This window comes from Indicator indicator, chromosome 21, assembly GCF_027791375.1.
Source record: "Indicator indicator isolate 239-I01 chromosome 21, UM_Iind_1.1, whole genome shotgun sequence".
NCBI lineage: Eukaryota > Metazoa > Chordata > Aves > Piciformes > Indicatoridae > Indicator > Indicator indicator.
In genome coordinates, this window is record NC_072030.1 from 4,521,054 (window position 1) to 4,548,019 (window position 26,966).

The 26,966-nt window shown below is 38.2% G+C and overlaps 1 protein-coding gene across 1 annotated transcript in view; it reads left to right on the top strand.

Annotated features, from left to right (window-relative positions):
• The window catches only part of GAS2 (growth arrest specific 2), a 65,885-nt gene that overhangs the window by 18,320 nt on the left and 20,599 nt on the right, over positions 1–26,966 (top strand). Inside the window, exons 3-6 of the mRNA XM_054390609.1 lie at positions 7,165–7,306; positions 13,455–13,518; positions 16,818–16,962; positions 20,266–20,373. Of these exons, the coding sequence (XP_054246584.1) occupies positions 7,165–7,306; positions 13,455–13,518; positions 16,818–16,962; positions 20,266–20,373 (459 nt within the window). The remainder of the gene's footprint in view (positions 1–7,164; positions 7,307–13,454; positions 13,519–16,817; positions 16,963–20,265; positions 20,374–26,966) is intronic.

Here is a 26,966-nt window from a genome sequence, read left to right on the forward strand (position 1 = left end):
CCTCCCCTAGATCAGGTTGTTCACAGCCTTCTGAAGCCTGGCCTTGCACATCTTCAGGGATGGGGCCTCAACTACATCCCTGTGCAACCTCTTCCAGTGTTCCATCACCCTCATGGTGCAGATCCTGTTCCTAACATCCAATCTAAATCTCCTCTAATTTCAAACCATTATCTTTCATCCTATCACTGCAGGTCTTTGGAAACAGTCCCTCTGCAGCCTTCTTGTAGGCTGCCTTCAGGTACTGGAAGGCTGTTATTAGGTCTCACCAGAACCTTCTTTTCTCCAGGCTGAACAACCCCAGCTCCCTCAAGCTGTCCTCATAGCAGAGGTGTTAATAGACTTGTTAATCAACTTTTGACTGCAGTCTCTCTCTTGAATACTGTTTTATAGTAATCACTCTCTTAAGTGCTATTGTGACATTAGAAAAAAACCACTTTTTTTTCTGTGTTAGGTCCTAGCATTTTCAGATTGTAGGTAAATAGAAGTAATGGCTTTTAATATGTGGTGCTGGAGTTTGTAAATTGATTCTACAAGATCTTTGAAATACTATGAACAGAAGTGAACTTGTCAGTAGGCACAGATATGTTATGGAGTTAGATGTTGGACTAGATAGAGGTTGGACTAGATAGAATGCACTGGGTTGGAAAGGACCTCTTGAGGCTATGATTTAATGACTGTATGTTGTGAAAGTGAGTTTATAGACTTCCCCAAGACTTTGGACTATAGTGACTTCATCCTGTTCTCCGTTATGCAAACTGAGTTGGCAGAAAGAGAGTCTGACATCTGTTTAAGTGGGTTCTTTCTTGTCAGCTCCCATTAGTTGAGCCTCATCTGCTGTCCAATGGAAGGTTCTTGGTTGTTGGTCTCTGTGTGTTATTCAGCTGCCCAACAGCCAGTGTCTCATAGGTGGCCTTCTGATTCTGGCAGATGTTGTGATATTGCCTCCATATGCTGAAATGAGCATGTGACTTGACTGCGTTTAAATCAGTTATTAATCAAATAATCAGATGTACATAAGCTGGTGAACGAAGCTTCTGCCTTGCCATTTTTTGACGTTATTTACTTCTGAATATCCCAGTTGTCTGGTGCTTTGTAAGTGAATTGAATCATCTCTTGTATTCCTTGGTTTTCTAACACATTACTAGGCATGGGAGTTGCAGGTTCTGTTTAATTAGCTTTTCATAACTATTTATTAATCCCATCTTTTTTTTTTTTTTTTTTTTTTTTGCATGATAACAAGGGTTTTCAACTTTTGCTGGGTTGTGTCACGGACAGAGCACTTAGAAGAACAAAGACATGAACACAATTTAAACTTTTTAAATCGACATTGTTGTTATTTGAGCTTCTCTATCTATGCTTACTTTTAAGTTAAAACTAATGCTGTGTGGAAGAAGTGGGAGAACGTATTCTACTTTGACATTAATAGCATGGCTAAACCATTCACTTTGTTCTGTATTTATTTTAACGTGGTATTCTGTGTGTTGATATAAAGCCCTGATGATGTTAATTATTTTCATTGGCATATCATGAATTCCAAAGTGATCACAAATGCTTGCATAGAATCTAGCAAGTTGATAATGAGTGATTTTTGGCTTCAGTGATTAAGTAGGGTAAAAATCTGGTCAACACATGATCTTTAAACTTGAAATCCAACCTGCTATTCTATTAAAATGACATCTCTCTACAGTACTTATGTGACAGTGCAGATGTATTTCACTGAAGGGCAATGTTTTGCCAGTTGTGAACTGCTTAGGGATGCTTTCTTTATTGTAAGTGCAATGTCATTTTTCATTAATCTGGAAGCCATTCTTGCTTCCATGTCTGTTGAAAAGCTTGGCAGTTTTTATTGGTGTCTCCTAAGCCTTCAAAATTTCCATCTTGGGTGTGTGGGTTTTTTTAGATTTTTTTTTTCTTAGGATTTTAACTCTTACTGTGACTTTGGGAAGGCTGAGGCAGGATTATATGTATATATTTCGTACTTAATTAAATGCTTAAATTTTATTTAATTTTTTTCAGTGGGAAAATGCTTAATTTAAAATTCTGTGTATGTATTTCTATATTCAGAGGTCCTTCTATACATTTTGCATATGCATTTAGCACATACTTTTGATTATTGGTCCAGTTATTCTATTTGGTAAGCATTCTCCTCCATAGTAAATGGGGTAGGGGGAAAACAAAAAAGCAGTCCCACCTTGCCAAGGAGTCATTATTTTACCTTGTAGGTATTACAGTTTCATTTATTTAATGGCTACTTCATACTTGCCCATGCTTCATGGCTATTCGCTAAACCTGAATTTTGGCACTGCAAAGCAGTCTAAGCTAAACTTAATTTGCCTTTGCTGAGATGAGTGTCTGGGACACCACCTCTGATTTATAAATGAGATCTGAAACATTTTAGGTTTGAAGCATTGATAGCAACTGAATAAATGAAGCTTGGCTAGGGGTATTGTCACTCCGTGCTGAGCTGAACTGTAACGGCTCAGTAGGAGCAAATTCTTGTAGCAATGAACTTCAGTTTGCTTAGGTTTAACAAATTAACAAAAGATAGGGAGCCAAATCATGTTTACTGAGAAGATCGTGGCAAAAATTATTTTATATTATCTATCCTACTCATTATAATTATATTTAGTATATCTCAAATATAATTATAATAATTATACATTATATAGCACATATTGTTTATATTATAATGTGTAATAATAATATAACAGATTATATTTTATATTTATAATACATAATTATTATTTCTTTGTAAGGGTGAGCAGGGCTTTTTTAAGAATCCCTGAGCAAAATGAGGGTAGAATTTAGGAAGAAACAGAATAACTCTGTGGTCAGTAACAAGGTTAAAGTCAAAGCTGTGAGGTGGATGCAGGTTCTGTTTAGCTGATATATTATATATATGGATATATAGCCAGTAGACCCCACTACAGGCAGATACTGAGGTCTGCATAGTGTCATTTCCACCTGTATTTTGATTAATGTAGGTCATCAAGTGCCTATCTAACTTTAACCCTCTTCCATAACAAAATTGCAAATCTTTTTCCTTTTATTCCATTGCAAGTGACCCTCATCAATTCAAAGAGGGAAGTACGATTCGGAATCTGGAAACTATGTCTCAAGACTGCTGTGCAAAGATGGGACTTCTAACACATGTTGGTGGACCCTCATTTTTGGAAAACCAGTAAAAAAAAAATACATTTTTCCACGTGATTTCAGAGCATCGGTGTAAGAGAGGCTCTTTTGGGTTTCCAAGTGAACCTGACAGCATTTTTCCAGGATTGCATCATATGTTTCACTCACACTTTCACATCCTGCATTAAACCACATGCATGCACATCAACAAGACAAGACTGTAAAAGGAGTGTGACTGGGGAATTGTTTTCATGATATTTGATAGGAGTAATTGCAGCCACTGCTGTTTCAAAGCAACTGTGGTTATACTACACTATGTCAACAAAAGTCACTTTTGCCATATGGAAACCTAATTACTTCAGAATGATCTGCTAGAAAGCACTTTTGAGATAGTCAGGCCATTTATACAAATCAGTAAAAATTATTTGTGCATTAAACCTTTCTTAAATAAGAGCTTTCATGTGTTACAGGCTGAACATTACACTGAGGGCTTTGGAAGCACTCAAAAAGTGGCCTTTATTTAAAAGGTGGTAGACGAATTTATTAGGTGATAAAAAAAATAGAGGCATTTCCCTATGATTTCTGTGATAAACCTGTTGGTGCTGTCCTTGAATGGAGAGGAGGTATTTTGCTGTTCAGCAAGTCCCTAATATTGTGGGGAAATGGGATGAAATATGAAATGCTACATTTTTCTGAGATCATGTGATGCCAAGGATATTTATCTCTGTCTTGTTCCATAAAATGACTTAAAGGTTTGGTTTTTTTGTGGTTTTTTTTCTTCAATAATGTAGATTTTTTTCCCTTCTATAGCCTAGGGCATGCCTTGTTCTTACATTTGGGTGTTTGTCTCTTCTGAGTTGTTCAGAGCACCTGTTTGATCAAACATTTTTTTCTGTCACTTTCTGAGATACTAGAGAATATCCCAAGTTTTGATTCATTAAGTATAATAGTTCTGTACCCAAACTCTTACTGTTTGCTGTCAGTAACTGCTACTATCAAAATGTGCTTTTAAAAGACTTTCTGATCTTTATAATTGTAAAAGAAATGTTGCAAGCTCTGTGAATGTCTAAGCCTCACAGTGAAGCTAGCTTGACTGATGTGTTTAAAGGTCTGTTTTAGTTGTCGAGGTGTAGCAGCATAATTTACGGATAGTCCATTACATACATGAATTTTTTAGATGGTTAATTTGCTGACTCTGTTGCATATATTTCTGACACCTAAAGCATATGTTCTGAATTGCTTTTCTTGAAATAATTTTTATATTCAGTCCTTATGATCCCCCTAAATCAGAAGACATAACATGTTTAGAACCAGATTTATCTGTGTGTTGTTAGTATTGGGGAGCAGCAGTGACCCAGTGGAAGACTGGAGTTTTCTGTGTTCCTGCCAGGCATTGCAATGTCTTCCCATTATCCCCTTTAAAAGAAGGGTGGTGCAGGCTATCTCCTTGCTTCTAGCTGCATTTGTACTGCCAAGGGCATCTGCAACAAGGAGTGGCTCCTGTTCTTCAGGGCCGGTGCTACAGCATTGCTCATGCCCTGTGGGCTCTGGGCCGAGTAGAGCAGATTGGTTGTGCCTGCACTGAGCCCAGATCTCCTCTGAGTGCCAGATGGCAGCCACCAGCCATATAGCACAATATCTTTTTATTTTTTTGGCTGGGGCTGTTTCTGGGATTATAAATAGTTTTCATCTTGGAGAAGCCTTGCTAGTTTTCAGTGAAGGAGAACTTGAGAGCAGAGCAAAAGAGGCACTGTAGAAAATTGAGAGAGAACTGAAGAATAAACTGGGAGGTGACATGATTTGACACTGCAGGTCTGCTTTCACACAAAAAGGAATTGTAGCTTCATCTCCTTTCCCTGCTCTCTGAAGTACCTTATGCACCAGACTGCAAGTGTCAGGAATACTGGAGCTGGCTTCTTGTCATCATATTCCTGCCACAGTGCTGCCAATCCATTATAAGGTCATCCAGAATTTGCGCTCTAATTTAGACATAATCCTTTTGAAAATTCCAAAGAGTACAGTTTTGTCAGGTGTAATTTGTTTGGTCTCTTTGTGAACTGACTGGTTCAACATCCATTTATCACTTCAGATGCTGTAGTCCATGCAGAGGTATTCTGGGCAAAGAATTTCATTCTGGCTTGATTTGAACTGTGTTAAACCAATTTGTAGCTGGGTCTGTGAGAACATGACTAAGTAGCTGCTGCATACAGCTGATGTTTTATGCAATTAGGTTAGACAGTGCAAAGTGGAACCTCTTGGATCTACTCAAAGGATAAAGTTGACTATAAATTAGCTATGTGATTCTGAAAGGACTGATTGCACTGGGAAGCTAAAAAAAGCCAGAATAGTTGCTATTATAGGACCTGAGGGAACCAAAATACCATGATATTTGTGACCACCCCACCTGGGACCTCAACTTATGCTCTCTGCCCATAGCCCAGGAGCTCTCTTTGGAAGCACCACTTTTTCCTGAGCCATGTTGTGGATTCATCCTCAGCCTTGCCTCTTGCTGGCTGGGCTTTATGGCTGAAGTCTCAGCTTCTGCTGTAACCCCACATTTAGCCTTGTCTTCTGCTGTTTCTGACTTGTCTTCCTGGACAGACACTAGATGTGACTTGTTGCCTCATTTTGTTGCAGGGGAGTTGGCCAAAGCTGGTATGTCTCCAGCATTGCCCTGCTTGGGTGCTGTGGGACTGTGCTGTTGCACATGAGGGTTGCCACCACCTCTGCTGGAGTCACCCTTGGCTCCTGGCTTATCTTCCCTCATGGAGCAGCCCAACGCTGGCTGCTCTTTGCCTTTTTCCCATCTCATTTCAAACTGCTGTTAGCCAGATGAGCATCCCTGCCCACACTGCTTGTTCCTCTCCTGCCCTGGAGCAAGTAAGGTCAGGTTAGACTTTTGCTGTGGAAGTGGTTTTGAGGAAGGAACTTCTTAGAGTTTTTTTTGCAATGTTTTGTGTAAGGTTGCAGTAGACAATCATGAAACAAAAGGCTTGTTTTTACAGCTTTTCTCCACTTGCAGATTGGACTGGCTGACCTTCCTCCAGCAGGCTGCCAGAGAATTTTTTGAGACTCCTTTTTTAACAGAAGCCAGTGCTCTTTTAAGACTATTGGACTTGTCCAATTAAAATCTCCTGAGAAAGGATATGGAGGGGGTGGGGGTAGAGGTGGCCTAATGTTGTGTAATTTCTTCCTAAAGGCTGTAAGCCACAGGGGGAGGCAGTCTGTAGAGGATAATGAGAATTTGCCTCAGGTTCAGATAGTCATTCTTTCTTTGAAAAAGTTAGTGTGATGTGGGAAGAGTGCTAGTCTGGAAATCTGCCTAGTGCTAATAGCATTTTTGGTTGCTTGCTTGCTTTTGGTTTTGGTTGGTTTGTGAGGAATGTAGCTTTCCTCTTTCACAGGTTCACAGAACGCATTGGGTTGGAAGGGACTCTCTAAAATCATCTTGTCCAACCCCTCTACAATGAGCAGGGACACCTCCAACTGGATCAGGCTGCCCAGTGCCACATCAAGTCTGATCTTGAATGTCTCCAACCACATCCCTGGGCAACCTGCTCCAGTATCTTACCATTCTAATTGTGAAGAACTTTTTCATAATGTCCAACCTTAATCTGCCCCAGTTTAAAACCATTGCTCCTTGTCCTATCACTACAAGCCCTCCTAAACTGTCCTTCCCTAGCCTTCCTGTAGGTCCCCTCCTCCCTCTTTCCCCAGGCTCAGATATTGATATACTTTGAGTAGCACCTCCTTTGACCAAACACTAAACCCCAAAATTGCAGTGCTAATATTCTTAAGAAGCTGATAATACTGATCCAGCTGTGAACTTCACATCCTGTAGCCCATCGCAATGCTTTTGAAAAGACTTTGTGGTTGACAACTTCATGCTGTTAAATTCACTTAATTCTTCCTTGGTTGGAATTCTTGAATGGACAAGGAAATGTGTTGGTGGCAGTTATTTTCATGTCATTAACACTTCAGCATTATGCTAGCATGTATCCAGTATCTCAACAGAGAACTTCTGTTTTTCAGACCTTACCAGTACGGAAGATTCCATGCAAAGCCAATGCTCCTTCAGGGTCTTTTTTTGCACGGGACAACACAGCAAACTTCTTATCATGGTGCAGAGATGTAGGGGTGGATGACACCTGCCTGTTTGAGTCAGAAGGTTTGGGTATGTACTTGTTTACATAATAGCTGGCAATTTTAATAACGTTTGTGTTTTGCCTTGAAAGACAGAATCATAGAATCAACCAGGTTGGAAGAGACCTCCAAGATCATCCAGTCCAACCTATCACCCAGCCCTATCCAATCAACTAGACCATGGCACAAATTGCCTCATTCAGCCTCCTCTTGAACAACTCCAGGGACGGTGACTCCACCGCTTCCCTGAGCAGCCCATTCCAATGGGCAATCACTCTCTCTGTGAAGAACTTCCTCCTAATACCCAGCCTATACCTCCCCTGGCACAACTTGAGACTGTGTCCCCTCATTCTGCTCTCTTTAAGAGATCCTGTCTCCAAATCTGACCTGTCTGACATGTTAATTCTGTCACTTATCTGAAGCATGAACAAATAAAGGACACATCACTTAAAATTCATTTAAGTTCATTTTGAGAGGAGCTTAAATGAGACAAAAATCTTGCTGTGATTTCATGCATGCAGATGATTTTGTGATCATGGAATGCAGTTCCTTAGTTTGATGTTTAAGAAGGTGCTTTTCTCTTTCAGGAGAGTAGGATACAAATGCATGCTCAGTTTGGCTGCAGACATTAATCTGCATTAGCTATTCATGCAGACTCAATGGGTGTCTCAGGAGGCAAGGAAACTTGATTATTTTTTTTCTATCCTATACTGACTTTCCCCTGCCGCCCAGCTTATTCCCTTGTGCAGCTCTGGACAAAAATTACCTAACACTAGTGCTTCAGGTTATCCCATCAAAAGATTGGACTACTTAGGAAATCATTGTTGTAATAGAACATATTCTTCATTATTTTTACCCTTCTCTCTTCAAAGGAAAAACTTATATATCTTACCTTGAGAATTTGTTTCAGCCAAATATCATGAAATGAAAAGAATAAATCGTTTGCTTGCTATCTGAATTCAAATAGAAGTGTAAAGCAGTTGTGATGATTGACAGCTTGGTTTCCATAGAAGACAAATGAACACACTGTACTGAATCAAGAGTGTTCTGTTGCTCAAAAGCTCTTGTCTGCGTTGCAGCTATCTATTCTTTTACAGCCTTGCTCTTCTAGCACAACTCTGTCTGAAGCTTTTTTTTTTTCTTTGTTAACTTATTTGATCTTTTATCCTGTGGAGTTGTTAAAATTGAATTAAATTATTTTAGATCTCCAGAGGAAAATGCTTGGCAGTGAAGAAATTAATAGCAGAAAGGTGATATAGTATGGTGGGTATATGTATTCTCTCTGTTTTGTTAATTAAATCTTCCAAATGAAACTTTTACTGGACGTGGTAAATCATGTGGGAGATGACCAATAAGATTTGAAGTGAAGAAGTTGGACATTGCCTAGGACAAAGACACTTGCAAACTTAAGAATGAACTGCACTAGCCCTTTGCAGTTTAGGAGATGTATTGCTCTCCAATTCCTCCGTTCCTGTGACGCTTTCATTTTGTAAGTTCCTCTTTGTAGGTTTTTAGGGCAGCAGATCCACACACAGGTGTGGTAATTCAATTTATGGAAGCATTCTAGATGGAGATATTTGTAATTATGGTGCTCAAACATGAATTGTGTAATCCTTGAAGGAAACTCTTCTTGGTCAAAATAGTAAGAATGGTAATACTTTGTGTGATTGCTGTAGTTAAGCGAAGTTCTGAACTCTGTCAGTAACGTAGTGTTGTTGGATGATTATAGGATTTGGAACCAATGAATATTCTACATCTCTTCTATGATAAGAGTCTACTCAGCAAGAAAAGGGTTTGCCACTGAGTGTGCCAGCATGCTAATGTGTGTGTTTGTGTTGGGAGGTGTTGGATGATATTGTTGTATTCATGTTTTGTGCTTGTATACTCCGTAACCACCTACGTACACAAAATGTGACATGGTCTTCTTTTGATGCAACTTACTGATTGAGTTTTGTGGGCAGCTTCCCTAAAGAAAAGCACCTAGTGTTTTAGTGGAAATGATAGACTTAACCACAAGCACCTCTGATCTCTATTCTAGTATTATTTGGTTCAAATATTTAAAAAAAAAAAAACACCACTTCAATGTTGATTGCTTAAAAATGTTTTATGTACAGGGCATTTATACTCTGTTTTATCTAATTTCATATTATGAAATGGAAGGATTTTCACCATTCCATCTCAGTGACACATTTACAGCTTGGGACAGCATACTAAGTTTGTCATGCAGTTGCATCAAAATAAGGCTTTGTCCTGTCTTTCACAACATTTTACTAAACAACTCATAATATTATTGAATACATCTAGTTTTGAGGACTATAGAAGCATTCTGGACACTGTGTTATTACTGCCATTGGATTAGCATCTTAAATTCATGGATTCCAGTAAATTCTTAGTGTTTAGATAATCTCTGTATTAATTCTAGACTATTTTTTGCTATTAATTCTTTACTATCCATAGAGCTACAGTGCTTGAAACCTTAATTGCTTCAAGACTTTCATAAGTGATAGTACTGAATGGGGGAACACAACTCTTTGATTTAAGTATGTGGTGGTATAACTCTTTGGCTCAGAAGCAAGGATATGTTTGGGCCAAGTTAAGAGTAAATGTTGTCAGTGATGTTAAGAATAAACAACAAACAAAGCCAACCAACCAAATAAAACAAAAAAAAATACAATGGAATTGGAATAAAAAGTAGGAGAAAGTGAAAGATGACAGGAAGAAGGATCAAAGCATCAACCTTTTGAAAAACTCTCTGATCATGTATGAAAGTTTGGTGGCAATTGGGATAGTATTTTGATGTTGCTACCGAATATTTTTGGAAGAAATGACTACAACTCTATTGCATAGCTCCCAGCAGGAGGATCTGTATCAGACCTTGTTATGGGATCACTAGTTGTGTTGTTTGATTTCATTCATACCAAGGCAGCATTAGGAAACTCAGCAGTAGCCTACAGATCAGACAGTAAGTATTTTAGAACAGCACCTAGTTAAAGGTATTTTTGTGTGTCTAATATATGTAACTTAATTCCATGTATAAGGTGGGGATAATAAGAGTACTTACCTTATAAAAGTGTTAGAGAAAGCTTCAGTTTTACTCATTCTTTGAATTCTTTGCATCATACGGTAGCACTCCTGTGATGTGCTAAGAGCAGCCTTCTAGAACCTGAAGGGGACTTACAAGAAGGCTGCAGAGGGACTGTTTCCAAAGGCCTGCAGTGATAGGATTGAGGGGCAATGGTTTGAAATGAGAGCAGATTTAGATTGGATGTTAGGAACAAGTTCTGCACCATGAAGGTGGTGGAACACTGGAACAGGCTGCCCAGGGAGGTAGTTGAGGCCCCATGCCTGGAGATATTCAAGGTCAGACTTGACAGGGCTCTGAGCAGCCTGATCTAGTGGAGAAAGTCCCTGATGACTGCAAGGAGGTTGGACTAGCTAACCTTTGGTGGTCCCTTCCAATCCAAACCATTCTATAATTCTATGTTTTGAAGTGCTTCAGAAATACCAATTAACTCAAGTTCTATGAGTAAAACTAAGAAAGGAAGTGAGTGTAATGTTTCTTTTTCTGTTTTCTGGATACAAAAAAAGTGTAAAGGTAGCTTTCCTTTTCAAGAAGATTATTAGGCAGACTTTTGAGAGTTACTAAATACTGAGTTCTACCACTTACTGTGGAATAGCACCAGACAAAATATTCAAAATAAGTACTTGGAAATCAAATCACTTGTAAGTATTAGTTGTTTGCTCAAGGTTATATTGAATGCTTGGGACCAAGACAGGTGTGGAAATGCACTCTCATGGCATTCACTCTTTATCCTGACCAGTCTCCTGCAAGATGATGTGGGCCATTGAACGTTTTTATTTGGGAAAAAGAAATGAAAATCTAAATTCTTTCCAGTGGGTATTGCAGTATGCAAAAGCACACTTATTTGTCTCAGAAGTTCCTGAATACATATGCTGGTATAGTCCTCAGGAATGCTAACATTTTCTTGTTGAAAGTGCTGTGTCACTGTCTCCTTATCAGATGACCAGATGTTTGTTTTTGTGCCTGGTTATTGCCTTCACAGCTCTTCATCCTCTAACAATGATTCCACTGTGTCACCCTGTTCCATGTGAAATGCATGAAACGTGCCTAGATTATCTTGAGTCAGATTTGCTAAAGGACTTTAAATTGTCTTTGGGAAGACTGACTTTAAACATTGACAGAAAAATATTTTACCTTTCTTAATCAAATCCTCTGACAGTTCTATTTATGGATCTTTTTGGCAAAAAAAAATATTGGTTAGGCTTCTGTTTTTCTTCCTCCCCTCCAATATCATTCAGATGTGCATGTGTGTGACTTGCAGTTCAGAAACATTGGACTCCTTTTGACCATTCCAAAACTGATTTATTCCATTTAGGCTTTGGGGGATGCCTTATTTCTTAAAAGGAAATTTTGGGTTTGAGCAGTAAGACCAAAACAGCAGAATACAGTTCTAGGCTCATGAACATAACAATTTTTTAAAACACTGATTACTTGCAAAGGTAGTTTTAGTATTTCAATAAAGTACTGTGTTGTAGCAAGGAAGGCTGAGTGTCCAAGTCTGCATCTTTTATATTCCTAATAACAGATGGCTGAAGGATAAAAATAGTTTTCCTAGTGTAGTGGCATTTTAGTTTTCATGCTCTGCAGTTTAAATTCTGGAAATATATTTGGATGAGCTTAGAGAGGAAGAATGCATACATCCCAAGTGCTGCATAGACTAATAAAAGTTATTGAGATGAGCATTCAGCTCACACAATTTACTGTACATTCATTCAAGTCAGAGGAGCTGGAAATTAAGGTTGCAGAAGCTGAAGACCTGCCCCAGAGTGTTAGTTATTTAGAGATGTTTGTTTGTGGATTCCCTTTCTGAGTCTCCTACAGACAGTGTAGGCCAAAGCAGTGACTTTCAGAGCTTTAACTAGACATTGAAATGTCTTTTTCAGGTATGCTATTTTTTGATTCATGCATTCGAGTTAGGTGAGTTTGTAGATAACCAAATGTTTATACAGTGGATGTCTTGAACTTGTTAAAACCAAATCAGTTTTGTTACTGTTTTGTTTTGTTTTTTTTTTTTTAACTGATTTATACAAATATTCATGGAATTGTTTTTTGGTGTCAATGCAATCTGAAGTTGCAAATCTTCTGATAATTGTGGAAATTTCTAAAACCTGAACTTTATCCCTAACATGAAGGTTTTACTGCAATAAGAGAACACAACAATGCCTTTTTTTTCCTTTTTTTTTTCTCTTTTTTTCTTTTCTGGTTTTTTTTTACTTTCTTCTTTTGAACTTTTTGGAGAGTTGATTATGCAACAGTCACAGATCTTTCCTTATTTATTGATTTTTGGATTTTGTTTACATATTTTGCTAGACTTCTCCAGACCATTACCTGTCTGAATGGGAGGGGAGAGGGAGCAATTATCTTGGATTATTGTGATAATTCTTAATGAGAAATTCGTGCTGTGTTACAGCTGCTTCCTAAATCTTAAAACCTGTGGGTCTTGTGTGGAATCCGGGCATGAAAACTTGCACATGTGTGTATATATACAGGAAAAAAAACATGTTTTATCTGGATTCTTTTCTCTGATGAGCTGTATTCTTTATGTATTCTAGTTTCATGTTTACTTTAAGAGTAGATGTATAACAAAATCAGGCCCAAATTTGTAATAAGATGTACCTTTACTAAAGCTATTTTGTTATTTATGTAATTTAAATAGGCTGAGAAAAATACTAATCTAGAGAATAGGAATTCTCATACTTTATAGAGAGAAAAGAATCACTTTGGTGCTACTAATTCATTTTTGACCTTCTACTGTTTTTAATGTTCTCCAGAGCTTTCAAGTATTTTTTTAATAGTTATAAACTGCTTGCAGGTTACCAAATAGCTCAGACAATTACACAGTGATGTAGATTTAGAGTGGTATTTTAAAAGGAACTAAAGGATTAACTAAATGGTAACTTCCTAAATCATCTGCAATGAGAACTACTCCTCAATCCCATCCTTTTTATTCCAGTAAAACTGCAATGCAAGACTTAGAAAACCAAGTTTTATCTGAGTCAAGAGTAACAGATGTTGATGATTAGGTTCCATTCATCACTAAGATCTTTAAAATACCTTTTATTTATAAATGTTTTCCATCTTAATTTTGCTTTACCAGTTCTCCACAAGCAGCCAAGAGAAGTGTGTCTTTGTTTGCTGGAACTTGGAAGGATTGCAGCAAGGTAGGTGAAAATATTTGAAGAATGAAGGAATATTTACATTCTTGACAGCAGTAGCTATTGAGATACTTACTAAATAAGCACATCTCAAGCTAACTTTTATACTCATTAGGTTGAAGGAGAATGGTTATCTTGATGGCACTCAAGAATCTCCCTGGGGGCAGTTGTTAAGCAATATAATGAAATCTCTGTACCATCACCTCAGTGAAGGTACTCACTGGCTATCCCCCTATTAGGAAGGGAAAGGGTTGAGAATTATGTTCTAAATAAAGCTTTGAGGTGCTTCTCCTCCTAACAGTTAGATCTCTCTATAAAAACCTGAGATTTCATTAACTTTATTGATAACTCGATCCTCGTATGACCTAAATCTAACCCAAGCATCAGTGATTCTTATTTATTTCAATAAACTTCTCTCTGATTTTCACCAACAGAAGCAATATGAGAATTGAGGTAACAGTCTGTACCAGTCAAATGGTTCTAGCCAGGCTGGACCTTCAGTACCTTGTAGCATTATCTTGGTTGCCAAGACAGCAGTGACTTCTGCTCAACATTCAAAATGACAGCAATGAATGTGATTTTTCCTTTTATGCAGATTTAACCAGCATAGCATGTAAGATTTGCTAGAAAATATGAGGACAGTGGTGCTGCTGCCCAGATTTACATGTAAAGTGCAGTTGTGTTCATCCATATATATATATGTATATATCTATCTCAAATTGGAGTGCCTTGCTATTCTGAGAGTTTCGTTAATTTCAGATTTCCTTGTGGTTCCAATCCTTGTGGAGAAGACCCCTGTTTATTCCTGCTTTGAGAACTAGTGTTTTCATGTTCTGTTTATGTTAGGGATATTCATCTTTTTTGTGAGTGTAACAACTAGAAATTTGTCTCTTGGTCATGTTTCAGAAAAGCCCTTGCTGTCACTGGAAGCTTGAATAGGAATAGTGTTGGCCCGAAAGTGTAAATCCCAGAAGTCTTAATGCAAATAGCAGTGGGATTGAGGCACAAGGGAGCTGGCATATTCTAGTGGCCTTTTAGCCAAATTATAGAGAGATGGACTGGATGAATGGATCATAGTGTCAGTGGAAAACTGGTGTGACCACTCAGCTCAAAAAGTGACAGTCCAAAGCCCAGGTACTAATAAAAATAGATTTACCTGGTAAACTATCCTGGATATCAGTTGTTTATGAAAACAACATTCAGAGATCATCTATGATATTTCAATATCTGAAATGGGCCATTGTGTGCACCAGCAGATATCATGCAGGTAGGATGAGAACATTTATGATAAAGGGAAGTGTCCCACAGGATGAAAATGAGCATTGGCTGTACACAGAGCTGTTGCAGTGGGTTGCACAGGTTCAACGTTCTCCCCAGGTGTTTTAAGATGAGAGATTATATAATGGAAAACAGCTGAATTACTTTTTTTTTTCTCCTGCAGAAAGAATGAAGTTCTTGGGTAACTATTAAACTTTGAGGGGGTTAAACAACTCTCATAGGTTTTTGGAAATTCCTCTTGAGCAATTTTAGATCTTTTTGTTATTGTAGTCAGTTTTTCCTTTGTAAAAATGGGAATTGGTGCTCTACAAAGTCTATTGGAGATCATGTTACAGTCTGGTGCTGCTTCATCTGTAGTTATGAAAAGGCAGGCCAGTAAAGAGCAGGAAAGGAAATTCTCAGCATACCTTCCAGAACAGATTTTGCACCTCTACCCCTCCCAGAAAAGATGTGGTTTGTGCCATTCCAGCTTTCCAACAACTTTGCTTCAGGTTGATACAGTATGTGGAAAAAAAACTTGCGTGTGTGTTTGTGTTGGATTTATTTTTCAACTCATCACCAGAGGAATTCAGAATGCTTGAAAGTACAGGGCACTTGAAAAGTCTGTCACAATGACAAAACCTGGAGATTATGAAAAGCAGTAGAAGCAAAGAAGCAGCATTACTTAGCATGGAAGAGTTTTATTTGATGAGTAAGGCTGCATGCAGGTGTCGGCTTAGAGCCCAGTGGGAATGTAATGATTTACAGCCTGTCGGCATCTGCAGACAGACAGGAAGTAAATGGATTGTATGTAAGTGCTTGCTTCAGTGTTGGCTGACTTTTCAGTAGGCAAACTGCACCAGTTAGAAGCCAATGCAAGCACAGAATTTGTTCTTGGTTTTCATGATATTAATTTACTAGGCAGTAGTGTGACAAAACCCACAAAAGACAGTCTATGTGTTTGTGCCCTTTTCTGCACACTTCTAACATTATTATGGCATTCAGCTAGATTTTTGGAATATATTTGTTACTGCTCAATATTGTAGTGTCCAGATCTTTACCTAGATAAGTCAGCCCAGTTCTGCTTCTGGGCTGTGGATTTTTCTACTGCAGAATAAAATATGGTTTCATTTATGCAAATAGTTTGCTGTAAGGAGCCTACCTGGTCTGATGACTTTTCCAAGCTGAAGTCCTTCTCTGGAAAAGGAGACCTTTCTGTTTTTCTGGATTTTCTTCAGTGTTGGCAAAGAAAAGAAACAACAACAAAAACCAGAGGGGAATTATTAATGATTAGGAAAAATAGGATGGGCTTTTAGACTTCTGACATTTGTCCAAGCTCTGCCTCTTGCTATGAGATTCTGACTTAATCACTTGCCATAAAGCTTTCAAAAGCAGGCATTGTTTCAGCCATGCTCTCCAAGTGCTGTGTTTGAGATGCTTCATGCCAAAGCTGCATGCATTTTGTTTTAGTTGGAGCTGCAAGTGTTTTGCCACTGTTAACAGAGATAGGAAGATTTGCTGTCCAAAATTGGTTACAGAAAGCATTAGCCACTTCTGAAAAATATTGGCCATGTCTCCATTTATTTATTTGTAGGTTCAGTGCAGTAGTTGAGACCCAGATAACATTTCATCCCTTTTCATCTGGATTTCTTTAGAAAATAGTGGCACAAAATACAAGTTGTCAAGTGGTGTGGAAGGATGTTGGTGGGGGGGTGGAGCTAAAGTACGAAGCTTAAATCTTCCCTACATGGCACAGCAATTTTTGAAGCCTACTGTTGTTCATAAATTAGTCATTCACCAACATATATGTTGTCAGACAGAGAAATTGAAAAAAACCTGTATTTGCTGTAAAGTTGGTCAACTCAAGATTGCATCTAAATTCATTTTTTTATATTAATTTGGAATGATGGCAGTAATGATCTTATACATATTCACTGATGTATGTGGCATTCTATTATTTCGTGATAGTGCAATACAGAAAGCATAAATCCTTTCCACCTGTTTGTTTTAAAATATGTATTTGTCATTTGTTTGCATGTTTCCAAAAGGTTTGGGGTGGAGCCTCCAGGATTAATAAAGTTGGAAAAAGAGATTGAACAAGAGGAAACACTTTCGGCCCCACTTCCATCTCCTTCACCATCACCAACAAAGTCTCCTGGGAAAAAGAGCACAGGAAAACTGTTGGATGATGCTGTAAGTTGTGGGAGGAAGCTTCTTCCTATCTGACCTATGCATTTACTTGCAGAGCACACAGAAGCCTGAGTTTAAGAGCCCACTGAATTTTAAAGATTTGCAGACTGACAGAGTTAATATATTTTTGACCACAATTGTTTATGCCTGATGCTTGGAAAAAATGTTGCACTGTGTAGGAGATCTGCAGTTTAGCCCAGCTTTGTGTTTAGGGCCAAGTTCCCTTCTTATTACTCCGTTTGCTTGTTCTGCTCACTTCTTATTCATCAACTCCCACTTGGTGTTTTGTCTGAGAAAGGATTGAGTCAGGCCTAGGAGATTTAGCCCATGCTGACTTGTACAGAATGTTAACAAACACTTCTAAGTTATCTCAGCCTAATTTTTACGCTGCTGTTCTGCATGTTTCTCATGTGGTAAGGAAAGGAAAAAAAAAAAAGGCATTCTTCCCCCCTCATTGTTAGAAGGAAAGCATCTTGCTTTAAAATTTCATTGAACTCTTTGCACTGTGGTGGAGTGTTCATTTCTCTGTGGCAAACCCTAGAAAAATTCATTTGAAACAGCTGGAATCAGATGAGAAGGATACATTTTGAGACTGTGAAAGGGTTAAACTTGAAAAGTACAAATTTATTCTATAAAAAGCAGCAGTTACTATAGTAACTGCTATATTACAAGGTAGATGTGCCACCTGGGAGTTACAAAGCACTCCTTGAAAAATCCATGTGCCACTCTTTTGTTGCAAAAAGCAGATGGAATATAATGTTCGTTCGTTTTATTGAAATACTTTGGAGTATTTGATACAAATAATTGCATTTCACTTTTTTTTTTTTAATTTTAAACATTTTGTATTTCTTCCCTAACTTTGCAAAAGCACTCACTTGTGTTTCAACAGACTTGAGAAAGAACAGTTATGTGTAGAAGGAGGGTGGTGACTGCATATCTTGTAAGAACAGAACAGAGGATGAAGGCTGTCTCCAACCACCTCCTTTAATTTAGAAAGCAGTAGGGATAGAAACAGAATGGAATTCATCCAGCTAGATTCCTGACCCACACTGCCCCAGACACTCACACCATAAAATAGCAGCAGTACTCATATAGTCCAGACACAAAATAAAATAGGATATAATTCTTCCCTCTGCTTCCTAATTTGATTTCCAAATTCCACTCAGTAGTGCTTCTGTGTCCTTTGGGATAGTAAGGTAATGGAAGCCTTAATAGCAGCATCAGCAGTGAAGGTCTCATTATCCTGTGTTTTACACCGGTATAAATCTATTGGCTTTCCTTCCTCACAGGCCCGAGATGGCTCTATTTTGCTTACAGAATTTAAAACAACCTTGAACCTGTTTGGTCTGGCTGCTCTGGGTTGTTGTTTGCTGAGATGAGCCCTGGTAGACACAGCTATTAAGGCATAGTTCACACTGTCCATTTTCAGCTTTGAATGTCGAGGTTGTCTCCAGAAACGATTAAATGCCTTAGGATAGTACGTCAGAAACTACTGATTATCAAGCAGCATACAGGGGGCCATTGCCAAATAGTCCTCTAAGAACAGGCCCAGTCTTGGTACCACATGCCAAGAGGTACAAGAATATACCTTTTGTATCCCCAGCAACCTGCACTTAGGTTGAAGTCATCATTCACGAAGTCATCATTCACTGACTTCATGTAAGTTATTCTTATTGTAAACTATCAAAATAGTTTGATTCTCCAGAAATGGAGGCTAACATTCACCCATGTTGATTAAAAATCACTGGAATAATTAATCTCCAAATAATTCAGTGACTGTTCATTCAACCTGAGGACAATTCATCTGATACTTGAGAAGCACTTCTGGTGTGTAAAATACACATAGAGTTCCTCATCTATTTTTAAATTAAATAGTTTACAAAAATAGCATACCTTGATTATTTTTTTTAAGCTGAGAATAAATAATTATTAAAAACAAATCATCCACAAAGTAATAGTTATTCAGATAACAAAAATGAACAATTTCAGAAATAATTGGAAAGCCTTTAAATTGGTCAGCAGGGCTAATTTCAAAAGCATTGTGGCTCCCTATTCTAGTACAGGAAAAATAATTGGTTAACATTTAATTGTTCTGTTTTATTCAACATGCTATAACTTTATTCTAAAAGCAGATCTGAAAGGCATTTGTTGGGCTTCAGAAGCCTTTCCTGTTTGCTTATTCAAGATAACCAAAACACCTATCAGAGTGCCATAGCTTTGCCCTGATATTGTTGTCTTTTTATGAAAAAAATTAAGACTTTAATTTAACTGTTCTGAAAGTCTTCTTTCCCAGACCTCAGACTGTTTTTTACAGGCCTTGGTTCACAAACTGGATTTGGAAAGGTCTTTGGAATATTACCTGAGGTGGACAAAACTTCTAGGAAATGTCTGTGGCATTGTGTAGTTTGACACTGCTGTACTAGGTCAGCTTTCATCCAGGACAACTACAGCATACGAAAATTCTGCATGTGTAACTACTGCTCCTACTCCATAGTGCAGCTTGAATGCCAAGTAAGAGCTTCTCAACCAGGTCTGCTCTTTTGGCATTGATGGCTGTGTTACTTTCAGATCACTGAAAAGTACAAAATATACTTTTATGCAGCTTTAATTCCTTTGCTAGTGCATGCAATGGCCAAGTTTTCACAGAAGACTGAAGTCAAGCTGATGCAGCTGATAAAAAGCAGGAAAGTAGTTTTCATCTGTATTTTTTTCAGCCCTTATTGTTGGCCCTCTTGAGGCCCCTTTAAATTACCTTTGACTGTGCCAGTGCCCTCAGGTGAAGATCACCAAAGGGTAGTTAACAGTACTGGGGTGGATTTGTGATTATGCCATAGTATTCTCTGTTAATGCACTACTTTAAACCAAGTGAAGGTATTGGGCAGGGCCTTTATTGATAATCAAGATGTTCTGTATTTATTAGGCTCATTTAAAAGCAAAAATTCATTGTTAAGGCATCTTCATTTTGCCTGTCAGCTATATTAGCACTTTGACAGTTGAGCTGATTCACCACAAAATACTGAGAGCACGTCTACAGAAGTTTAATGCTGAACTCAAAAAGCTATTTGACTTCAGTTAAGCAGTGCAAATACTATGTTGAACTCTGGGACACTTGCCTCTATTTTTACTTCATTACAGCTGTAAAATTGATCTTAATACTGGAAGTGCTGTAGTCTGGGAGTAAAGAAACATACAGAACATATCATCACTGGAAACCTCGATTTGCCATGTTATGGCAAATTTTTCTTACATGTTTTGCTATACAGGATATTTCAAACAGTTTTGGTTAATAACTTCCCTGTTTTGCAGGTTAAACACATTTCTGAAGATCCACCTTGTAAATGCCCTAATAAGTTCTGTGTGGAGCGTCTTTCACAAGGAAGGTACAGAGTTGGAGAGAAGATCCTCTTTATTAGGGTAAAGATTTTGATTTCTATTTTGTAGTGAATTGCAAGTATCTGCTACCTTTCACTTTACAAATGATATCACTGATTAACAGGAAAAACTCTTTCTTGTTAACCAGCACTGACTCATTTTTATGATGCTGTCAGGGAATCAATAAACTACAGTGTGTTATCTGACCCAAGGAATTGTTAGCATGTGGTATATCTTTCTAAATTTAAGCCATTGAATTTGCTCTGTCTTTGATCAGTGCCAACTGAAAGTTTTTCACCGATGGAGTTGACGACTTCCTCTCATTTTGGTTTGAAAGAATATCTAAAGCATTATAACAGTCTTTCTCCACTTCTGTTTTAACTGATACTATTTGACAGGTCAGGAATCAGATCAAAGACTTCATGGTCACTGAATTGCCAAGTTGTGACTAAGACATATTGCTAAATTAGGATGAGCAAAACATTAATGTCCATCGTACTTCATTTGATTAAGAAATATTTCCAAAGCCTGTGTTGTATTTCAGACTTTGTATGTAATGTATTAACTCCCATGGCTTAAAGTTAATCATTAATATAAATATTTGCAGCCAGTATTATCTGACTGAATTTAGGACAAATATACTATCCAAACTTAATTTTGATTCTCTTAAACTTCTCTTTATATGCTTAAGGTAATAATAATGAAACTATGCTAATCACAATCTTCCATAGCAGGTTTATGATATGCTTCTTTCCATTTTTGTCTCCCTGTTTACTGTCCTTAATATAATGATAGCTCTTGCTCTCAAACAGCTGTTATCCCTATATTGCTAAAGGCACAAAACTGGGGGTTTAGCACTTGTGAGAATAAAAGAGGCTTCCTCCCATCTGTAGAAGTCAAGTTCCCAGTTCAACAAAACATCAGAGTGCTTGTTCTGACATTAACTTATGATTAATTTACAATGAAGTCAAATTTAGATAAGGATTTAGGTTTTCTCATGCGTATAGAGTTGAGAATATATTTAAGTCCTGTGCTGAATAGGGACTGAGAACTCCCAATTAATTGAGTAATAGCTCAGAAGGAAGAAGAAATACAGGATTTGTCACAGATAGTTTGAGGTTTCACATGCTAGTATAAAGGATTAATAGCCTTTCTGCTTCCTAGACAGGGAGCTTTCTTTTATTCTGCACTATTTTTAGGTACTAGGTTTCATACTAACTTCAGAAGACTTTGAAGAAGGTAATGATCATTAACCAAGGATGCCAGTAATCTGGCACATGCTTAATGTTTTCTTCCTTTTGATTTTAATTTAAAAGTATTTTTATTCTTCTAGTTGTGAGAAACTTCAGCTTTTCTGCCAGAATGGTGAGTGTCAAATTCCCTTTTGCTGGCTTCTTTATGGTGCAATCTAGTCCAAGTCAGACTGGATTCCAAGTCTGCAAACAAAACACCCTTTTCGTATCACGCTACCACATTCCAAGTTGAATTGTGCCAAAAAATAGCAGTAATATAGATTAGACATTAAACTCCAGTATTAGAGATCATTCCTACAAAACTGAGATCAATGGAAACATGCCATGAACTTCAGTGGGAGCAAATCCATATTCCTAGGTTTTAAAAGTCAGTTGTCTTTTGGTTTTGGTTGGTTTGAACCTCATTTTGGAATGCTTCACGTGATCACAGTAAGTTTTTCATTCTATGTGTTCTTATTGTGTACATAAGTTTATCAGCCTGTGGAATCCTTTGGACTCTTGTGAGAAAACATGTTTGAGATTTGTAATTTTTTTGATGTGTGGCACCCTATCTGATGTTGCTGAGGTAGTGCCTCCTATGTTGTACATTCTTAACACAGCAGGACACAGCTCACACATGACATTTATTTATAACCTGAAGTCTTCCAGTTGAATTGAGATCAAAAGTGTCATTGTTTTCAGTTAGCTTAGTTACACCCATTACTGCCTCTATTAGCTTTCACCAGTAACCTGTATGGGACTTAAGCCTATATAGTTTCAGTGATGCTACAAGTATACCAAATGATAAAACATTACAAGAGGCAAGTTTAAAGTGGAGTTAACACCTGTTCATAGAATCATTAAGGTTGGAAAAGACCTTTTGAGATTGAGTCCAACGTAACCCAACTATCACGACCACTAAACCATATCCTGAAGCACCACATCCACAGATTCTTGAACACCTCCAGGGATGGTGACTCCATCACCTCCCCAGGCAGCCTGTTCCAATGCCTCACCACTCTCTCAATAAAGAAGTTTTGCCTAATATCCAATCTAAATCTCCCCTGGCACAACTTAAACCCATTTCATGTCATCCTCTCCCTGTTTACCTGGGAGAAGAGACCAACACCAGCCTCACTACACCCTCTGTTCAGGGAGCCATAGAGAGCAGAAAGATCTCCCCTCAGCCTTCTCATCTCCAAACTAAACAACCTCAGCTCCCTCAGCTGTTCCTTGTATGTTATGCCCTCCAAACCCCTCACCAGTCTCTTTGCTCTTCTCTGGACACACTCCAGCACCTCGATATCTTTCTTATCCTGTGGCACTAGAAGTGAACACAGTACTCAAGCTGTGGCCATACCAGTGTCAAATACAGGGGCACGATCACTTCCCTACTCCTGTTGGACACACTGCTTTTCCAGGCCAGGATGCTGTTTGCCTTCTTGGCCACCTGGGCACACTGCTGGCTCATGTTCATCTGGCCATCCACCAGCATCCCAGATCCTTTTCCATCGGCCTGCTTTCCAGCCACTCTTCCCCAGGCCTGTAGCGTTGCTTGGGGTTGTTGTGACCAAAGTGCAGGACCTAGCATTTGGTCTTGTTAAACCTCATTCCACTGATGTCATCCCATTGATTTAACCTGTCCAGATCTCTCTGCAGTGCCTTCCTACCCTCAAGCAGATTGAAAAAGTATCCAAGTCCCTCTTTTTGTTAATTTTTATCTGTATATGAAAGAAGTGAAAAAGGAACAACAAAGCTTCCTTGGAGCCAGACTTTCCTCCCTGGCAGGAATGCGTCAAGGTAAAATTTCCCCTCACACCACTATCAGAGGTATTTTCTGTGTGGTATCTAATTATGCAAAAGAATTCTCAGTACTTCAGAGGTAAATAAAGATGAGTGACAAAGCTAGCCGAGTATGTTATGTATTACAGATCTCATTATGTCAGTTTTATTTCTTCATCTAAAGTGCTGGCAATACAAAAATAGACCAAATTAGAGAATCCCCCTCCTGTTCTCCCCACCTGCTTTTTTTTAAATGCTCTTCTGACTGCTTGGATACAGAAGATATGGATCAGTATCTGCATATCTAAAAGCACAGATAAACTGCTAATCCACTTCACCATCAGTCTACAGAAAAGAATTTGCAAAATGAACAAGCCTTTACACTTTATAGCAGAGAGCCACAGATCTGGTCTACCTAAAATGTTAATAGAGGTCCTTTTAGATCAGTTATTTTCTTGTCATGGTTCTGTTTAATAGACTAATCACATTTTAAGAATCCATTTAACACTCAGTAGACATTAGTATACTTTTACATTAAGGATGAGACAGCAGTTAATGCTTACAGTTTGGAACTAGGAAGCCTGAAGCATTAGAACTGGATATGCAGCTGTTTGTGGCATTGCTCTTCAAGGATAGCACTGAGCTTCACGTTTTATTTAAACTTCCCTGATGAAATGAAAAGGTCTTGTGTGAGAGTAACACGAGTAACATGAGGAAAAGGATTTGGCAGTTCTGGTGGATGAGAAGCTGGACATGAGCCAACAGTGTGCACTTGCAGCTCAGAAGGCCAATGGCATCCTGGGCTGCATCAAAAGAAGTGTGGCCAGCAAATGGAGAGAGGGGATTCTGCCACTTTACTCTGGTGAGACCTCCACCAGCATCCATCTCTAGAGCTCTCCATGTCTCTAGGAGGGACATGGATCTGATGGAGTGGGTCCAGAGGAGGCTTAAAAATCATCGGAGTCTGGAGCATGTCTCCTCCAAGGACAGGCTGTGGGAGCTGGGGTAGTTCAGCTTGGAGAAGGGAACGCTTCAGGAAGACCTAATGGTGGCCTTCCAGTACCTGAAGGGAGCCTACAAAAAGGCTGGACAAGGACCATTTGCAAAGGCTTGGACTGATAGGATGAGGGGCAGTGGTTTGAAATTAGAGAAGAGGAGATTTAGATTGGATGTTAGGAACAAGTTCTGCACCGTGAGGGTGGTGGAACACTGGAACAAGTTGCCCAGGAAGGTGGTTGAGGCCCCATATCTGGTGATATTCAAGGTCAGGCTTGACAAGGCTCTGAGCAACCTGATCTAGTGGAGGATGTCCCTGCTGACTGCAGGTGGGGAGGGTGGGACTGGATGACCTTTGGTGGTCTCTTCCAACCCAAACTATTCTATGATGCTAACATAGCCAAGGTAAGCACATCTGTCTTTTATAGGATGCTGCTGCAATATTTTATGGAGTGAATTAAAATTAATATCCTTCACTCTACCTTTAGATAAATAATATACTAAGCCAATTAAAAAGAAAAAAAAACAGCTGAATTTTTGTTATGCTGGACTTTGTGTACAGTATACTTTTGTACTATATGTATGGCTCATGCTGCCATCTAGAGAAATGACACTAAGTGAAGTTTATGTGGTAGCATCAGGAAACTGCACTGTTCATCAGAGAGCCTCATTAAAGATTTAGGATTCAGGCATGAAAACACATTGGTTATCTGTTGAAGTATTCTTTAGCTTTAGGGTAATGTTCTTAAAGACCTCTTAGCTTACACAGGAATTTCCAGCTGGACTTTATATCTTGACTTGGGAGTGATGGTTGTACATAGAACTGAATTAGCCATGATTTAACAAAAATGGTATGTGGGCTTATAAAATACTTAGTTCAGTGTGGTTTGGCCTTTCCATTCCTGAAATAACAGCAAAAAAACACTTTTAAAAAAGTGCTTTTTTAAAAAAAAAACTGTTTTATTTCTTTGTAATTCTCTTATCAGAGTGAAAGCAGTGGCTTTTCCTCCTGCTGCAGCCTTACACTTTGCATGCATTCGTCTTGGTCACTAAAAACTATTTCTGCCTCCAGGATTGTATTTTGAAGCTCCATCACATTTCTGTGGCAACACACACACTGCATGGAAAGTACTTTTTTAGCATAAATAAGGGCAGCAGAACTTTATCCCATGCATTTATTGATGAGTTTGTCCTTTGTGCTGCTTTCTTATTCTGACCAGTAGAGAAGTAGTAAATGCTTTATTTCCGAATCCTATTTATCATGCTGAAATATAGAATACTGTATGTTAATGAGAAGATTCATGATTTGCATACCAATGAATCCATCAACCTGTCTGTCCCACTAAGATGTCTTTTTCCTAGCAGAAGTTGTGAGATGCCCATTCTTCTGAAAGAGAGAGGGGGAATCTGAGTTCTAAGTTTTTGTTTGCTTAAAAAAATTAATATTTTATATGAGGGCTGCATTCACCCCTCGTAGATTTCATGCCTCCAGGGTTCTTCCACTGGAAAGGAACAAGCAGTTTTTCTTTATTTCTGTTATGTTGATTAACTGGATTGTTAATTGGCTTACAGAATTAGATTAGAATGATCTTAGATAAAAGAATTAATAAAGTGTCAATTGGAGATATTCTTGGTTCTGAATTATAGGGAGTTTGTGGTTTACATTGATTTCTTAACATTCCATCTTGAGATGTTGTGTTCCAACGTAAAAAATACCAAAAATAAACCAACAAAAAACCCCAAACAAAACCAGAATAAAACTTCAGTTGCATCTGTGTGAGTCAATGGGAATTGACTTATCTTTCAAAAACAACAACAAAAAAAGTTTTTTGAGCATAAACTCTCCTGATAGAGTGGATAGAACAATGAGACATTTATTCCTAACAGTTGTGTCCTTGGATTATTTATTCATCTGTCTAGGAGCCAAAGACTATGAAATAGTCATGATAAATTCAGTGTATCTGCCTTACATACACAACAGCATAGAAATGGTACTTTTAGGATACACTGAACAATGTTCTTAAGGTGCAGATGTTTACATTTCATGTAACTACAACGTAATAAAATTGCCCTTTGAAATGTAATCTGCTGTTAAAAATTTAGCACAGTCCTAATAGTTATTTTTTAACTCCATATTTTAAATTTAATTGTTGATTTAAATTAATCATTCCAAAAAGTGGTTGGCAAATGTTCTTGCTTACAGGGAGAGAATATTAAAGGAAAGGTGTTTTAAGCTTATGTGCACTGAAATTTCATTGTATGTTTTGTTCTCATCTAACGACCACTTGCCCATTCAAGCTGTTTGTGCTAAATATATATAAAATTTAGTTCAGGATCAAAATACAGGAGCAGGTGAAAATGTAGATTTTACTAGTTCTCCATGGCCAGCTGTCAGACCTTAGCCTAGACTATCAGTTACTGTCTCTGCTTCTTGAACATATGACTTCTTCTTATGTCACAAGTAGAAATAGTTGCACCAAATGACTTCACAAGTTATGCTTTCATGGCTTCTTCAGCAACAGAAACTGCCAGTGCTCAACCAAGGTCAACATTTGAGCCTGACTTTACATTCTGTGTCTTTGTTGAATTTCTGATTGGCATTAGAAGTAATATTTTTGGAGTCCA